This window comes from Petaurus breviceps, unplaced genomic scaffold, assembly GCF_028583685.1.
Source record: "Petaurus breviceps papuanus isolate PSGF00001 unplaced genomic scaffold, PetGlider_PUasm1.0 90769, whole genome shotgun sequence".
NCBI classification, from domain to species: domain Eukaryota; kingdom Metazoa; phylum Chordata; class Mammalia; order Diprotodontia; family Petauridae; genus Petaurus; species Petaurus breviceps.
Window position 1 is genome coordinate 16,330,550 of NW_027187341.1, and position 18,617 is coordinate 16,349,166.

General features: G+C 39.7%; 2 protein-coding genes across 2 annotated transcripts in view; one reads left to right on the forward strand and one right to left on the reverse strand.

Annotated features, from left to right (window-relative positions):
- The window catches only part of COG3 (component of oligomeric golgi complex 3), a 208,365-nt gene that overhangs the window by 107,128 nt on the left and 82,620 nt on the right, over positions 1–18,617 (forward strand). The window lies entirely within an intron of this gene.
- Positions 1–18,617, reverse strand: part of ERICH6B (glutamate rich 6B) — an 81,184-nt gene that overhangs the window by 18,889 nt on the left and 43,678 nt on the right. The window contains exons 6-7 of the mRNA XM_069068714.1: positions 18,428–18,490; positions 13,957–14,099 (exon numbers count right to left, since the gene is read on the reverse strand). Of these exons, the coding sequence (XP_068924815.1) occupies positions 13,957–14,099; positions 18,428–18,490 (206 nt within the window). The remainder of the gene's footprint in view (positions 1–13,956; positions 14,100–18,427; positions 18,491–18,617) is intronic.

Genomic DNA, 18,617 nt, shown 5'->3' on the forward strand with positions numbered 1-18,617 from the left:
CTTCCTTCCTTCCTTCCTTCCTTCCTTCCTTCCTTCCTTCCTTCCTTTCTTTTCTTTTCTTTCCTTCCTTCCTTTCTTTCTCTCTCTCTCCCAAGACTGTAAATAGGCAGCTGTCATTAATACCATTAATAGTGGAATAAAATTTATTATATGAATGGATTAAGATTAGAAAAAAGTTCTGTTTTTGATGGTTTTTATTATAGAAATAAAATAAACACTTTGGATTTAGATACATTTGAAAGTATTGAGATTATTCTATAAAGTTACCAGGGCAATAGAATAAATAGTATGAAAGTGGGAAAGGAACTCTCATCTAGGAACTAGTTATAGAAGAGATGGCCATTATTGAGAAAATGAAACTAGAAATATGAATTGGAAAAAAATAAACCACTAAAAGTAAAGCAAGCTCCCCATTATCCAGGGCCAGACAATGTCATGGATTATCCTAAGGCTCTCTCTCTCTCTTTTTATTTTGCTTTGTCCCTTTGAAATTTTTCTCATTTCACTGGCACCTGCAGCAGAAAGTAGGTCAAGAAAGGCCTTGAAATGCAAATGAATCCATTAATGCTTTTTATTAGAAATTCCAATAAAAAGTATGGTGTAGGATCAGGTTTAAACAGTGGCTAAAATAGGGTTTTGAGGTTCTCTCTGGGTTTGAGTTGTTCATTCCTGTTATTACAATAGCAGGGTATACAGTCTAGCCACACTGTGTGATGAGGAAGGCAGCAGCTGTAGCCAATAGCACCAGCAGGGGCACCTGAGATTCTTCCATGCAGAGGCTGTCTGCAGCTAGCACACAGAAGCAGGGAGAAGCAGGGTTTCTGCTTAAGATGCTGGGAACCTAGACCTCATGTTGTGTACAGGGCCATCTGTAGGGTAAGAGATCTGAGTAACTCTCCCTTGGCTTCCTCAATGCTATGAGGATTCTCAAAGGTCTTGTGCTCTGCTGCAGAGTTTTCCAAGGGACTTGGACAGAATGCCAAAGGAATTTAGCCATGATAAATTTGTATGGCAAAGTCAGAAGAGCTATATCCTTGACAGCAGCATCAGAACCCTTCTATCTCTTTACCTTGGCTTTATGTTAGAAATAGGAGATCAGGGGGCGGAGCCAAGATGGCGGAGTAGAAGCACGACCCTCCCGTGGCTCCGGCTTCCACCCTCCCCAATCCATGTAAAAAGGGGACTCTAAACAAACTTTGGAGCTGCAGAACCCACAAAATGACACAGAGAAGCTAACCTCCCACTGAGGACAGCCCGACAGGCCGGCAGGAATCGGCCAGCGCAGCGCTCTGGGAGCCGAGCCTAGCCCCACGCCAAGGCTTTAGCCCCAGGGCAGGCCTGACCAGCCGCCAGCCAGAGGGACTCCACATCAGCAGCAGCTGTGGCCATTTCCAGATTTATCAATACATAGATGCGAAGGACAAGGTGAGAGGCCAGTGCAGTCTGGACTTTGGGACCCAGTAAGTGGGAATGCGTGGCTTTTACCCCCGGGGCGAGAAACCGCTGAGACGCCAGCACAGCCTGCCAGCACCATGTGGTGGCTTCAGTTCCTGGCCTGCAGAGTGTAGGGGGACCAAGCACCAGTCTGAGGGGTAATCGCTTTTGCTTTAACCTGCTTGGATCTGGATTGCAGTCTAGGGTGGAGGTCCTGGGGTGTGTGTCCAGCTTGCCAGAGCGTGTGGAGACCTCAGAGAGGGCACCCATCTAATACCTCTGGCAGCTGAGAAAACCCCAGCGTCTGGGACGAAAACTCCCCTGTCTGGTGGCAGAGTCCCACTGTGGCAAAAAGCCCCAAAGTCAAATCATTGAGCGGCAAAATGAGCAGGCAAAGGAAACAAAGCAGACAGAAGATTCCAACATTACACTCCTATTTTGGGGATAAGAAGGAGCAAGGCATGGAACAGGAGGAAATCAGTGAAGTCAGGACCCCTGCACCAAAAGCTTCAAAGGAAAATACAAGCTGGTTACAGGCCATAGAGGACCTTAAGAAGCAGATAAGAGAAGTGGAGGAAAAATTGGGAAGAGAAATGAGAACAATGCAAGAAAATTATGAAATGAGAGTCAACAGCCTGACTGAAGAAAATAATACCTTAAAAAACAGACTGACTCAAATGGCAAAGGAGGCTCAAAAAGTCAATGAGGAGAAGAATGCCTTAAAAAGTCGAATTTGCCAAATGGAAAAAGAATCTCAAAAGCTCACTGAGGAGAATCATTGCTTCAGAATTATATTGGAGCAAATGGAAGCTAATGACTTTATGAGAAATCAAGATGCTGTTAAACAGATCCAAACAAATGAAAGAATAGAAGGCAATGTGAAATATCTCATGGGAAAAACCACTGACCTGGAAAATAGATCCAGGAGAGATAATTTAAAAATTATTGGACTGCCTGAGAGCCATGACCAAAGTAAGAGCCTGGAAAGCATCCTCCAGGAAGTTCTCAAAGAAAACTGCCCTGATGTTTTAGAACGAGAGGGCAAAATAGAGGTTGAAAGAATCCACTGATCACTTCCTGAAAAAGATCCCAAAAAGAAAACTCCTAGGAATATTACAGCCAGGTTCCAGAATTCCCAGATTAAGGAGAGAATATTACAAGCAGCCAGGAAGAAACAATTTGAATATTGTGGAAACACAATCAGGATAACCCAGGATCTGGCAGCTTTTACACTGAGGGATCGAAGGGCCTGGAATGTGATATTCCGGAGGTCAAGGGAGCTGGGATTAAAACCAAGAGTCACCTACCCAGCAAAACTGAGTATCATGTTTCAGGGGAAAATATGGTCATTCAGTGGAATACAGGACTTTCAAGCATTCTTGCTGAAAAAACCAGAGTTGAATAGAAAATTTGACATTCAGATACAAGAAGCAAGAGAAGCATGAGAAGGTAAACAGGGAAAAGAAATCATAAGGAACTTATCAAAGTTGAACTATTTTTTTTTTGAAGCAATCGGGGTTGAGTGGCTTGCTCGGGGTTGCACGGCCAGTTGTTTTTTCTGGGTGTGGTGCTGAGTGTCTGGGCCCAGATTTGATCCGGGTCGTCCCGGCACTGGGGCTGGAGCTCTTGCTCGCTGAGCCACCTGGCCAAAGTTGAACTATTAACATTCCTACATGGAAAAACAATAATTGTAACTTATGAAACTTTTCTCAGTAGTTGAAGGGATTATAAATATATATATATATATATATATATATGTCTTTATATGAGGGTATGCGGGCATATGAATACATATGTGAATGTGTGTATATATGTTTACAGGTATACATAGATAGAGGGCACGGGACCAATTTAACAGGAAGGGATGATACTTAAAAGGTGAAATTAAGAGGTGAGAGGAATATAATGAGAGGAGATGGGGAGAGACAGAGTGGGGCAAACTATCTCATACAGAAGAGGCAAGGGAAAATGGTTACAATGGAGGGGAAGAATAGGAAGGCAAAAGGGAATGGGTCAACCTTATTCCTATTGAATCTGGCTTGAGGAGGGAGGGAAATACACAGTAAATAGGGGATCTCACCCTCCAGGAGAATGGGGGGGGGAAGGGGATGTGAGGGAGGATGATGGAAGGGAGGGCAGGCTGGGGGGGAGGGAAGTTGGAAGCACCCACTTTTGAAAAAGGACAGGATCAAAGTAGAGAATAGAACAAGTGGGAGGTGGGATAGGAGGGAGGGAAATATAGTCAGTCTTTTACAATACATCTACTATGTTATTGTTTTGCATTAGCCGCACATGTACAACCTATACTGAACTGCTTGTCTTCCCAATGGGGGTGGGTGGCAGGGGGGGAAGGGAATAAATCTGGAATTGAAAGTTTTAAAATCAAATATTCAAATATATATATATATGTGTGTGTATATATATATGTACTATTATTAATACCATCTTACATGTTATTAAGGAAAAAAAAAGATATACATGCACTGAGGCATAGAGATCCACTGGAAAAGTTGAAACAGGTATGGGAGAAAATATGGGAGAGAGCAGATTGGAGGTGGGGATATCATGTGGGACTGCTGTTTTGGGGGGATGGGTGGGGGGAAAACGGGGAGAAAATTTGTAACTCAAAATCTGGCGGAAACGAATGATGTAAATCAGAAGTTAATAAAGCATTAAAAAAAAAAAAGAAATAGGAGATCAGTCTTCCAAGCCTGGATAACTATCAGTTGAACTAAAACAAGAACAAATCTGCCAGTGCAAGATGCCAAGAAAATATTTAATTTGCTAAGAAATAACCGTACTTTTAAGAAAAGTCACACATAATAAATAACATAGGACATTGTTCATCCCTCATTCTTGAAGAGGACCAATGACATCACAAAGGTGATGTTTTGACTTACAAACGAATTGGATTTAAGTGAGGCAGAGCTGTTTAAAGTCATTAGCCTCAATCTCTCCTACAGAGTCATCGAAATCCAGTGGCAGGATATAGGTCAAGATAACTGGCAGTGGTCCCCTCCTTCTTTAGAGAAGAGATGAGACCATCTTATTAAAGTGAAGGTTGAAAACTAGTTATACATGTAATTGGAAAAAATAAAATACTATTAAGTGGGGGGAAAAAAGAGAAGAGGAAAGACCTAGAGAGATTGTGACTTGTCCAGAGTCATATAATTAGTAAGTGGCAAGGCTGGGGTTGGAATCCTTGTCCCCTGACTCCAAATTCAACTGCCTTCCCTTGCTGTATGACACTACTTCAGTACTATCCATTGAAGGGCAAACAGGGTGGAAGAGAATTAGAAAGCACATGAAAAGCAATGAAAAGAATCAAATATATTTAGCCTAGAGAGAAGATTGGGGAGAGACATGAATTCAATCATCCTGTATCTTAAGGATTGTTACACATAAGCTTAATTAGACTTATTTCCACTTGGCCATAGATGGTGAAGTATATAGAGTGCCAAGCTTGAAGTCAGGAAGACTCATCTTCATGAGTTCAAATCTGGCCTCAGACACTTACTAAGTTACATGATCCTGGGCAAGTCACTTAACTCTGCCTCAGTTCCTCATCTGTAAAATGTGCTGGAGAAGGAAATAGCAAGCCACTCTAATCTTTGCCAAGAAAACCCCAAATGATGTCACAGAAAGTTGGACATGAGTGAACAACAAAACCTAGAAACAGTTGACCAACAAAACCTAAATGGCAAAATGAAGACCAATGGGAAGAAACTTCTAAGAGTCAGATTTTGGCTCTAACGTTTTCTAACAATTAGAGCTATCCAAATGTTGGCCAGGCTACTTTGGGACATAGTAAGTACCCTTTTATTTTTCTTTGGGGAGACAAGGGAATTGGGGATAAGTGAGTTGCCCAGGCTCACACAGCTAGTAAGTGTTGTGTCTAAGGCTGGATTTGAACTCAGGTCCTCCTGACTCCAGGGCTGGAGCTCTAACCACTGTGACATCTAGCTGCCCCATGAGTGCGCTTTTAATGAAGGTCTTCAAATAGAGGCTTGTATGGTCACTTGTAGGGGATATCACAGTAAATTCCTATTCAGGTTGGGGTTGGATAAGGTGACCTTTGAAATCCCTCTCAGTTATGTATCTTTGTGAATCTATGATTCTGTGAAGACCATGCTTCTAGATTTTGCAGCTTTTCTCAGTGGTTTTGAAAAGAGATTATCTGTAAATGGGTCTAAATGGAGATGAGAGGAAGTCCAGTGATGACCTGTATTTTAGGTTTGAAGTTTGTATTACTTTAAGAAAGATTAATAATTGAATTCATCATAACCTCAGAAAGCTAACAGCCTGTACTAGAAAAATGAGTGCATCCTTTCTGCATATGTTTACCTTGCTAAGAATGCTAATCTTTTTCATTGGTGCTTCTTGGTCAACAAAGGAAGACCATAAAATGGAATGATTCTTGGCTCCCCATCACCATGAAAATTATTTATTTTATTTGTAATTACTTTTCTTGGGACTAAAATAATTTCCTGCCCTGCCACACTAGTTAAGAAATATGTGTAGAGGGAGTGTGACCATATGTAGAGAGCAAGGGGAGGAAGACATAGCATCGGGAACTAAAGGGAGCATATCAAATAGAGTGGCTCTGATTTTACTCAACAGGAAGCAGAGGGGGAGATTCAGCTGTTACAGGCTGTAAGTAGATAGAGTGTTGAACTCCGAGTTAGGAAGATTGGGGTTCAAATCCCAACTCCGAGAAGCTAGTAAGCAACCCCAATCTTCCTGACTGTATGACCTTGAGCAAATAATTTGAACCTCTCTGTGCCTCAGTTTCCCCATTTGTAAAATGGGGATAATAGCATCTTCCTTCCAGGGTTGTTGTGAGACTCAAGTGGAATAATATAAAATATTTTTTTTCCCCAAAACTTAAAGTGCTGGATAATCCCCACTGTCACTCTCAATAGTTTTAAAAAGAAGAACAATAAAAACCAGATTATGTTTTCTAACATTTTCATCCAGGGAAAATAGGTGAAAATGAGGCAATATTGATGGAAAAATGGAGGAGGTAGCAAGTTGGAGTCAGGAGTCAGTACATGTATGTATATAAATGGGGAGGGTAACCCCACACTTGCCTTGTTGGCAAGTGAAATAATAGTGGTGCCTTTTATTCACACTATTCCCCTCCCCTTTCTGGTTGAACGCTCCTGTGGACTGTGGGGAGGGAAGTACTCTACTGGTGTTGTTTAGTCATTTTTTTGGTCATATCCAATTCCTTGTGAGTTTGGGGGGATTTTCTTGGCAAAGATTGCCATTTCCTTCTCCAGCTCATTTTACAGATGAGAAAACAGAGGCAAACAGGGTTAAATGACTTGCCCAGGGTCACACAGTTAGTAAGTGTTGTATCTGAGGCTGGATTTGAACTCATGAAGATGAGTCTTCTTGACTCCAGGCTCAGTGCTCTATGTACTATGGCGCCACCTAGCTGCCCTTCTCCTGCTTATGGGCTCCATATTGTGCTCCTGATAAAGGGACCATTTCTTAGCTGTTCCATATAGCCTCCTTCTTACCTTCTAAACATTTCTATGACCAAGTTTATAACTGAGTAAGCAGCAAAATGGACTAATTTAATTTTTATTTTTTCCCTTTAAAGTTTCAGCAGATTTGAAAAATGTCTGAAAGACACCCAAAAAAGGCTTTTAAAAAAAAGGGAAAAAAACTCTTAAAAAAAAGTCTTGGATACTGAACAGGTAACTCACTGAATCCTGAATAATTAAGAGTTACCTGGGCTTTAGGGGGAGTCAACAATACTCCTACAGTGGAAATGTGTCAAAGCTAATTGAAAGCAGAAGGGGCTGTGGGACTGGCTTCATACACTGTTAGGTGATTCAGTAGAAGATGATACCTCTCTCTGTATATATATGTATCATTAGGTTGGGGTTGAGGAAGCTGTGAAAGGAGAATCACTGGCTCAAAGTTAGAAAGGACCACAGACTTCATCTAGTTCAATGCTCTCATCTTACAGATGAGAAGAAAACTGAGGTCAGGTTGGTTGTTCCCCCCTAGGTGGTTAGTGGTAAAGTATCTTCCAGCCCTCAAATTAATTTCACCCAAACCTCTGGAAGGTCCAACCCCAAGAATAATTTTCATCTGGAAGGGATGCCCTTATTAAAATCAAATTGAAGAGCTGTGAATGTAGTTAATTAGGTGAACAATTAATAAGATGAACAATACCCTGAAAATGTGAATGCAGCCATTGTTACCTCCATTTACCTCAGTATCTCTATCTTATTGACTCTCACCCTAATTTTAATTTCTCTCAATCCCCCTCCATTTTTCTCCCTTTTCCTTTTATTCTGCTTCCCCACCTCCCCTTTCTCCATACAATACAGAGTGGTACCACATACTTCTCCCTTCCCCACAGCCTGTAGGAATTTCCAGCAGAGATTATAAAAACAGCTGACATTCAAATAGCACTTTATTATTTAAGCCCCATTACACCCATTCTCTCATTGGCTTCTCGCAACAGACATAGTTACAAAGCTGGTGTCACAGGTGGGATTTAAACCCCAGGTTTCTCCAGCCTCCAAGCCCAATTCCCCCTCCCCCCCAATCTCCACACTGCTTTAGAAAAAGGAGTGTGGGGAAGCCACAACTGAGACCCCCTTGATGCCAAGGAACAGCATGGGAAAACCTTTCCTGCTCTTAGTTGCATACACCTCCTTCCTCCTTTCCTTGATGCTAATGATAACTTCTTTTGGGACATCTCCTTTTCCACCTTTCTTCTTCCCCTCCTAACCCATTTTAGCCAGATCTTATTTGGAAATATTTGCTATTGAAGTGAGGCAGAAGCAATATTGTCATCAGTGTAGACTGCACCTGGGCAGGAAGAGGAAATAGTTGAGGAGTTTGGGAAATAGAACACAAGCCTGGCATGGAGTGAAGCATGATAAAATAGTGGAGGGAGGGGGACTTCAATTATCAGAACATCTGCTGGAACTCTCTCTCTGCCAAAAACAGAGCTGTAAATAATTTCCTGACTTGCCTTGATGGTAATTTCATCTTCAAAGGATGGAGGAACCAACAAGGGGAAAATTCCTTTTTTGGATCTGATTCTCACCAACAAGGAAGAACTAGCTGCTGAATTGGAATTGATGGGACCCTTAGTAGAGGTAAATTAATCACTGCATCTTAGAAATTATGACAAACAAGAAGAGTAATAAGACTGGGCATACTCTGGTGTGCACCCTAGATTTCGGGAAAGCAGATTTTAAAGGTTTCAGAGGAAAGATAGGTTACTATATACAAAATTTAACAAATTCAACAAAGGAAATTGACCCAGGATGGGATGAGTAGCTCTCAGGAATATGGTGCTGAAGATGTAAGAGAAAAAAAATTCCAGTGTGAAGAGAAAGAGGGAATTGTTGAAAAAATCTGATCTGGATGCACATGGCCTTCCCCAAACAGCTTGAATGTAATAAAATAAAAATTAGGAAGAACAAAAGTAAAGACAGACAGAAGATGGAAACCAAGGCAGTTAATGGATGATGCATGATCAGGCATCATATGGTCCTATAAGAAAAATGGCAACAGTGCTAAAACTCAGCTTGATTTTTGGGGGGTTGTTTTTATTTATAGTGTCAAAGGTCTTGTGTTCCTAGTTCTACCTTTGTCTCTCTGGATCCATTTATAGAAGTTCTTGTAGTTCTCTAAATATTTCATTATCTTCATGTACCACATTTTGTTTGCCTTTTTCCCAGTTGATGGGCACCTATTTTGCTCTCAGCTCTTTGCTATCATGCTTTACCTAGATTTTCATAAAACATTTGCAATCATGCTATTATAATACACAAGATGGTGAGATAGGGGTGAGGTCTTGGTACTATTTGTTGAATTCAGATGTAGTTGAAATGAAAGAATCATCATTAAGAGTTGAGTGAAAACTTGGAAGATCTTTAGAAAAGCACCTCAAAGATCTGTGCCATTTTAACATTTGTTGATGACACCAAAAAGACGAGAAATAAATATAAAATGGAATAGATATGGTGGCATTTCTGGAATATTTTATTATCATACTGGTGACATAATAATGTCACTACTATATTTGGATGCTACCGTCTCTGGATCTGATATGCTATGGAAAGAAGGAACAATGGCAATAAAGTTGAAGTTGGGAAGGGTAGCTATACCTTATCAAATATAAAGGGAATCTAATGTAGATTATATGATTTTGAATGTACTCAAGATTCAACCTTTGCTGTCTGCCTCAATATTGAGTCCATATAGCCTGGTGGCATAATGAATAGAGTGATGGACTTTGAGTCAGGAATACCTGAGTTCAAATCATTCCTGAGACACTTACTAGCTGTGTGACTCTGGGTAAATCACATAACCTCTGTCTGTCTCAGTTTCCTTAACTATAAAATGAAAGGGGCAGGACTCATTAGCCTCTAGCCCCTTTCTAGCTCTCAATCTGTAATACTATGACCTAACTCTCTGATTTCAAGTGGTTAAAAGATAGATAACATAGAATACAGATCTGTAGTGTGGGCATTTCTTAGGTAGTACCCTGTAAATCATGGGATTCCTTATGAATCAGTGCTAGCACCAGGCTTATCTGGCATTTTGATAAGGAATCTGCAACAGAGAGTGCACAGTGAAATTCTTTTAATTACAAATGACAGAAAGTAAGTTCTGGATAATGCCACACTAAGTAGTCACCCAGTGAACTCTTCTAATATTCCCCTCCCAAAACTTTAAAATAACACATCAAATCAAATTTTTGGAGAGGCAGAGACATCAAAAGGTCAGAGTGAGGTATTTTTCTAGCCTAAGGAAACTTAAAAGGTTGTCAGGAGAAGTCTGTGGCAGTGGGGTGGAGGCCTGTCTGGAGCCCACACACACCACACCAGTAGTGACAGTGGCCACAGCAGCAGCAGCAGTTTCAGGAGCTCTCAGCCCAGAGATAGTAAGGAGGTCAGACAACTGGTGAGAAAGAGAGTACAGGGAACCTTTTGCTGGCACTGGGTACAGCTGATGTTGATTGGCAACCCCACTAGTCATACACAGTTCTGAGTCACAGATATAGGCGGGAGAGGAGCACTGATGTTCTGTCACAGGGGAGCAGGGGCCCTGGTCACACTACTCAAAGTGCTAAGAGCACTAGCATTTGTTGCTACAGGAGACCAAGTGTCCTTCCTGGTAAAGATCAGAGTACAGGCCAGGAGAATCCCAGGATCACATCCTTGGAAGCACTAAAACACACAGACCCCCAGAACTAGCTTTGAAACAGTAGCACGGAAAAACCGGAAACTTAAGATAGTGCCTTCCCACCACCAGGTGAACAGAGGTGAACTTTAAAATAAAATTCAAAGTTAAAAAAATATGCTAGAAAAATGAGTGAAGAATTAAAAAAAAATTTGATCATAAAAAGCTACCATGGTGGCAGGGAAGACTAAGGCATAAATTCATAAGAAGATAACAATGTGAAAATAGCTACAAAAAAGCCTCAAACAATAATGCTAATTGGACCCAAACCCAACAAGAATTCCTGGAAGAGTTAAAGAAAGAGATAAGAATGGTAAAGGAAAAATTGGGAAAAGAAATGAGAATAATGAAAAAATTATAAAAAGAGAATTGATAGCTTGGTATAAAAGGCACAAAAATGGGAAGAAAATAATGCTTAAAAAAAAAAAAAGAATTGACCACGTGGTAAAAGAGGCACAAAAATCCATTGAAAAGGAGAATTCCTTAGAAAGTAGATTGGCTAAATGGAAAAAGAGGTACAAAAATTCACTGAAGAAATGAACTCCTTAAAATGCAGAATTGGTCAAATGGAAAAAGAGGTAGAGAATCTCATTGAAGAAAATAATTCCTTAAAAATTAGAGTTGGGCAAGTAGAAGCCCTTGACTCCATGAAACAGAGAAACAATAAAATAAAGTCAAAAGAATGAAAAAAAATAGAAGAAATTGTGAAATATCTGATCAGAATTAACTCACCTGGATAATAGATTAAGGAGAGGTAGTTTAAGAATTATTGAACTACCTAGAATTCATGATCAAAGAAAGAACCTAGGTGGCGCAGTGAATAGAGCACTGGTCCTGGAGTCAGGAGGACCTGAGTTCAAATTTGGCCTCAGATGCTTAACACTTACTAGCCATATGACCTCGGGCAAGTCCCTTAACCCCAACTGCCCTGCCCTACCCCCTCCAAAAAAAAAAAAAAAAGAAAAGAAAGAACCTAGACATCATATTTTAATAAATTGTAAAGGAAAATTGTCTTGATATCTTAGATCCATAAGGTAAAATAGAAATTGAAAGAATCTACCAATCACCTCCTGAAAGATCCCAAAATGAAAACTCTCAGGAATATTATAATTAAATTCCAGAGCTCCCAGGACAAAGAGAAAATACCTCAAGCAGCTAGATAGAAACAATTCAAACAATTCAAATGAATGGATCCATAGTCAGAATTACACAAGATTTAGCAGCTTCCATGTTAAAGGAACAGAAGGCTTAGAATATGATATTTTGCAAGGCAAAGGAGGTAAAATGACAACCAAAAATAACCTACTCAGCAAAACTCAGTATAATCCTTCAGGAGAAAAAAATGGGTATTTAATGAAATAGAGGACTTTTGAACTCCAGATAAAAAGACCAGAGCTGGATAGAAAATTTGACATTCAAACACAAGATTCAACCAAGGCATAAAAAGGGAAACATGAAAGAGTAGTCATAAGGAACTCAGTAGTTAAACTGTTTACATTCCTATAGTGGAAGATGGTACTTGTAACTCCTAAGAACTTTATCATTATTAGGGCAGTTAAAATGAGTTTACATAGACAAAGGGCATAAGTGTGAGTTGATTATGTTGGAATGATCTCTTTCTCTCCTCTTTCCAAGAAGGGGTGAGAAAGAGGGATGCACTGGGAAAGGAGAGGTAGAATGGAGAAGATTTTCTCATGTAAAAGAGGCACACAGGGAAGAGCTTTTACAATGGAGGGGAAAATGGGAGGGGGGTAGTGGACAATGACTGAACCTCACACTCATCAGAATTGATTAAAAGAGGAAAGAACATATATACACACTCCGTTGTGTATAGAAATATAACTTACCCAATAGGGAAATAGGAGGGGAGGAGGAATAGAGAAAGGGAGAGGAGGGATGATAAAGCAGGAGTGGATTAAGGAAAGTAGTGATTAGAAGCAAAATAGACTTGTGAGGAGGGAGGGAGAGAGAGAGAGGGAGAGAAAGGAAGAGAGAGAGAGAAAGAGAGAGAGAGAGAGAAAATGAGATGGAGGGAAATACACAGTTAGTAATCATAACTGTGGATGTGAATGGGATGAGCTCATCCATAAAACGGAAGTGTATAACATAATGGATTAAAAACCAGAATCCAACAGTATGTTGTCTACAAGAGGCACATTGACACAGAAAGACAATCACAGTTAAAATAAAGGGCTGGAGCAGAATTTAATATGCTTCAGCTGAAGTAAAAAAGGCAGGGGTAGCCACCCTGATCCCAGACAAAGCAAAAGCAAAAATAGACCTAATTTAAAGAAATAATCAGGGGAACTACATTTTGCTAAAATTTACCATAGACAATGAATATAAATTTTTTTTTTACAGAAAGTTTCTCTGATAAAGGTGTAATTTCTCATATATATAGCAAACTGAGTCAAATGTATAAAATAAGAACCATTCTTCAACTGATAAATAGTAAAAGGATGTAAACAGGCAGTTTTCAGAAGAAGAAACAAAGCTATCCGTAGTCATACGAAAAAATGCTCTAAATCACTATGAATAGAGAAATACAAACTAAGACAACTCTGAGGTACCACTTCACACTTATCAAAAATGACAAATGTTGGAGGGGATGAGGGAAAATAGGTACATAGGTACACTAATGAATTATTGGTGTATTTGTGAACTGGTTCAGCCATTCTGGAGAACAATTTGGAACCATGCCCAAAGGGCTATAAAACTGTGCATACCCTTTGACCAATCAATACCATTACCAGGTCTGTATCCCAAAGAGATCAGAGAAAAAGTAAAAGGACATATATGTACAAACACATTTCTAACAGCTCTTTTTGTGGTGGCAAAGAATTGGAAATCAAGGGGATGCTTAGCAATTGGGGAATGGCCAAACAAATTGTGGCACATGATTGTGATAGAGTACTATTATGCTATAAGAAATCATGAAGGAGGTGGTTTCAGAAAAATATGGGAAGACCTATATGAACTGATGCAAAATGAATGTGATGGAAAAAAGCTATATATAGAAGTATTTCTGTTCTTTTGCTTCCAAAAACTTATTTTCTGTCTGACTTCTAGATTATGCTCACTCATTGATCCTGGATAGTGTGTTTGTCTGTATCTTCCCAACCCACCTGGTTCTGACACATGACTTCACTTGGTTTCACTACTTACAGGTGAGCTCAGACAGATAGACTTCCCAGGGCTTGACTCGGGGTGAATAGCTGCCTTTCTGGTCTTGCAGACTTTATTAAGCCATTCCTAGCCATTCACCTTGACTGATAATGTGAAATGTCCTTATCCACTTACATGTGGGCCAGCTTCCTTCGGGTATCATATTTTAGCCGAGCAGAGGGGGACACGTCAATATCCAGGGATGCCTTTTCTTCTCGCTCTAGCAATTCTCGTAATATGCACTTAAATACAGTCTGATATGTCCTGGTAGGTGATGGCTACAAGGAAAGCCACAAAGCAAAAAGTCAGACTTTTCAGGAGCTGCGCTTTCCTATTTCACCTATTATACCAGCTTTTTTTTTACTTTAAACTTCCCAAAGGGAGCAAATTATATTGCAGTTTGTTATTCAAGAAATTAGCTATGGAAAAATGCTCCTTCTTAGGTTTGGTGGGTCAACTCTGTTGTTTCTTTTAAAGAAGATGTACTCTTTAAAGAGAATTTTCCCTCAGTGTCCCCAGAAATCTTTTTGAGAATGATCAGATTGGCTCTTTTCTCCAGTGCGGTATAGTAACATGTGCACTGATCTGAGACTCAAGACCATTCTGGTCCTGACTTTGCCATTGATTTGCTGTGTGACTTTAGGTAAAGTCACTTGGTCTCTCCTGGGTTCTTTCTCCTCATCTGTTAAACAAAGGGGTTGGACCGGAAGTTGCATATTGGCCCGTGTAGTCCTTTTCATATGTAAATGATTGCCTAAAACAAAGATCTTCAAGCTTTTTTGATTGTGTAACCTTATCAGTAAACCATTTTTGAGCACAGCCCCAACATATATTTATTGAGTTATTAATTATATATACACAGACTACTATATTAATCCTTGTGTCCATTATAAAACTCCCAAATAGAAACTTGAAAAGGATGACATGCTGATGAAATAATATTTGATTCTAGAGGAATCAAAATAGCCACTGGGATGTATTGAACAGGGTAGTGATGTGATAAGGGCAGCCAAGTGGTACAGTGGAGAGAATGCTGGACCCAGAGACAGGAAGACCTGAGTTCAGGTGCAGACTCAGACTCTTACTAGTATAACCATGGGTAAGTCACTTAACCCTGTTTGCTTCCGTTTCCTCATCTGTAAAATGAGCTGAAGAAGGAAATGACAAACTCTAGTATCTTTGCCAAGAGAACCCCAAATGGGGTCAAAAAGAGTTGGACATGACTGAAAAATGTCAACAACAATAAAGTGATGTGATTGGATTTGCCATTTTGGGACCATCACTTTGGCAGCTGTATGGAGGATGGATTTTATTGGGGAGGGACTTGAACCAGGAAAACCAATGGGGAAGCTGTTAAAATAGTCTAGGACAAAAATGATTAAGGATTGGATGAAGGTGGTGACTGTGTGAGTGAGGTGAAGAGGACTGATGAGAGAGCATGTATAGGAAGGACAAGATTTCACAATCAATCGTCCATGTCGGGGGGAGGGGGAAGGCAGGGCAATTGGGGTTAAGTGACTTGCCCAAGGTCACATGACTAGTAAGTGTTAAGTGTCTGAAGCCAAATTTGAACTCAGGTTCTCCAGACTCCAGGGCTGATGCTCTATTTGCTGTACCACCTAGCTGCCCCTATTTTCTGCTATTTACAAATGAGGAACTCTAGGCTCAGAGAGGTTGTAACTCACATATGATAATATCACCAGTAACTAGCCATGGTGGGATCTGAACCCAAATCCTCTTACTACCCAATTCAGAGATGTCTTTTCTTCTACACTGCACTGTATTTTCTGACATCAGTCTTCTAAAGTAAATCCTTTAGAAGAATTCTCTTCTAAAGTATAATTTCTTTTCTTTTTTTTTTTTTTTGCATGGGGAGGGCAATTGGGGTTAAGTGACTTTTCCAAGGTCACACAGCTATTAAGTGTCAAGTGTCTGAGGCTGGTTTTGAACTCAGGTCCTTCTGACTTCAGGGTTGGTGCTCTATTCACTGCGCCCCCTAGCTGCCCCTAACATACTATTTCTAAAAGGAAATGGTACACTATTCCAGTATCTTAATGTCTGAATTAACTTAATTTTCATTATTCCTGGAATGGATACACAGGGCATGGCTTGTTGCTAGCATCTTTTTTTTGTCTTCTCAGCTCTACTCCATTTGTATAATGCAAGGATTTTAACTTGGGATCTGTAAACTTAAATTGTTTTGATAACTGTATTTTAATATAATTAATTTCCTTGCTAATCTTTATGCATTTTGTTTTATACTTTCCAAAAACATTATTTTGAGAAGGGGTCCATGGGCTTTATCAGATAGCCAGAATCCCTAACATAAAAAAATTAGAAGCCAATTCCAGGTCTTTAGTGATAGTTGGAGTAATGGATACTTTGGAGTGTTTCATAGAAACAGTTTGGTAGTGAAATAAAAGGGTTAAAGTCTGGCAGATTTATCCTATGCAATGTATCAGAAGTGTGAAACCACCAAAGTCAAGGTTTATTTGGCAGTAGGGGAAGTAAGAAAAAATTTCTAAAAATGTACACTCGGCCTCAGATGCAGCCAACTGGATCAACAACTCAAAAAGTATTTATCCTGCTCATGGTACTGCCTCTATTCTACAGAAACAGTTTCCTAGTAGGTTTAGGGTTGATGACAAACTATTGTGTTTGTTACTGGAATTACCTAATGACAAGGTTGACCTCAGTTCTCTGCAGCTGGGATTCCTGGCTTTGAGGACCCAGGAAAGTGACTTCTTTTTTTTTTTTTTTTGGAGGGAGGAAGGCAGGACAATTGGGGTTAAGTGACTTACCAAAGGTCACATGACTAGTAAGCATTAAGTGTCTAAGGCTAGATTTGAACTCAGGTCCTCCTGATTCCAGGGTCGGTGCTCTATTCATTGCGCCACCTAGACTCCCCGAAAGTGAGTTTCTTAGGCTCAAAGGGTCATAGATTTAGAACTGGAAGGGACCTCAAAGTATACCTAGACCAACGTCCTCTTTTTATAGATGAGACCAGTAGGTAGCAAGTGGGAGGTCCTTTGCCTCCAAACTCTTCTTTTGCATAGTATCATGCTGCTCTCTATTTCATGTCACATTGCCTTCCTTTTTCTGTTACTGCTATCTACTGGGGGCAGTGGAGGTGAAGACCATATGCCAAGCAATTGTTTTGAGGGGTTGCTGCCTCTAGGTTCCTTTATATTCTGATTTCTCAGGCATGAAGCACATCTGAACCCAGAGGATCCGTAGCTGAATGGACCATTCTGTGCTGTTTTCCACCATTAAACAATAGGGTCTCTTCATTCAAGATGAATATGGTAGTTACAACCTCACTCCTTTAATACTGTATTTTTTCTTTTTTTTAAATTTATTTATTTTTAGTTTTCAACATTCTTAAAACTTAGGAGTTTTAAATGTTCTCCCCCTCCCAAAGAAAGAAAAAAATGCAATCTGATATAGGCTTTACATATACATTCCTATTAGACACATTTTCACATTAGCCATATTGCATAGAATTGTAACAAATGGGACTAACTATGAGAAAGAAAAAACAAAACAAAACAAAAAAGAAAAGAGTCTGCTTTACTCCACATTCTGACTCCATAGTTCTTTTCCTGCATATGTATGGCATTTACCACCATGAGTCCTTTGGAATTGTTTTCATTCCTTGCGTTGCTGAGAAGGGCTAAGTCTATCAAAGTCAGTCATCTCACACTGTGACTGTTTTTGTGAACAACTCTTTTAATCCTTTAAAGTTCTATGTGTAGGTATATGATGCAGTTCCCAATGAAGCTTGAGCAAATGTGGTCAATGTTTTGGTTGCTTAGTTTCTACAGACTTAGCCAGACTGTTCTTTATATGACAGATATACATACAATCACCAGGTCTATACTTGAAGGTTTTTTTTTTCTAATCTGGGAGGACCCAAAAGAAGAATTTCACTGACTTTTGAGAACCTAGAGTTATTCCCATGTAACTGTGAGGTAGGAGCTCAATGGAAGAACAGTAATAATCTATTGTTCATGTATGAAAGTGATACCTCTAACTTATTGGCAAGTAGTACTATGATATGGCAGAAAGAGCACTGGATTTAGAGTCTAAGGACCTGTGTTCAAATCCCACCTCTTCTATTTACTGTTTGAGTGACTTTAGGAAAACCACTGCTCTTCTCTGACTTTAGTTTCTTTACCTGTAAAGTGAAAGGATTGGACTAGTTGGTATTTGAAGTTCCTCTGAATCTATCCTATGCCAATGGATCCTTTGGACTGTTTTTCTAATAATTACAAGGGTTTTATATCAAATGGCCTTTAGAATATGCTACCTTTCAAGTGCAGCACCATTCACATGGTAGGCACTTAAATGTTTGTGGGGTTGAATGTAGTCAATTATGATTAAACAACATAGAAGAATAAAACTAAGTTGGGTTAGCTAAAAGTCTTCAGGTGCACCAGAAATCATATTGGTTTGTGACCATTTCAAATTTAAGAACAACAGATATCCCTTCCTTGCCCTACTACTCCCATTTCTGCTTAATTGCCATTAGCATTTTGATTTTGCCCTTGGAACATTGTGGAATGAGTTCAGAGAAACCTTGCTTGTTAAGACTGTCAATACTTACAGTTCCTGGGGGTTTTGACGGTGTAGCAGTAGCTGTTTCTTTACTGCTGCTTGCCTCCATTCTCTTAAAAAAACAAAGCAAAAAACACACACAAATACAACACTTTAAGTTTTGTGAATCTGCAATATTCATTTTTTTAAAGAAAATGTTGAGAAAAAACCTACATGGCTTAATACTATTGTTTTGTGTT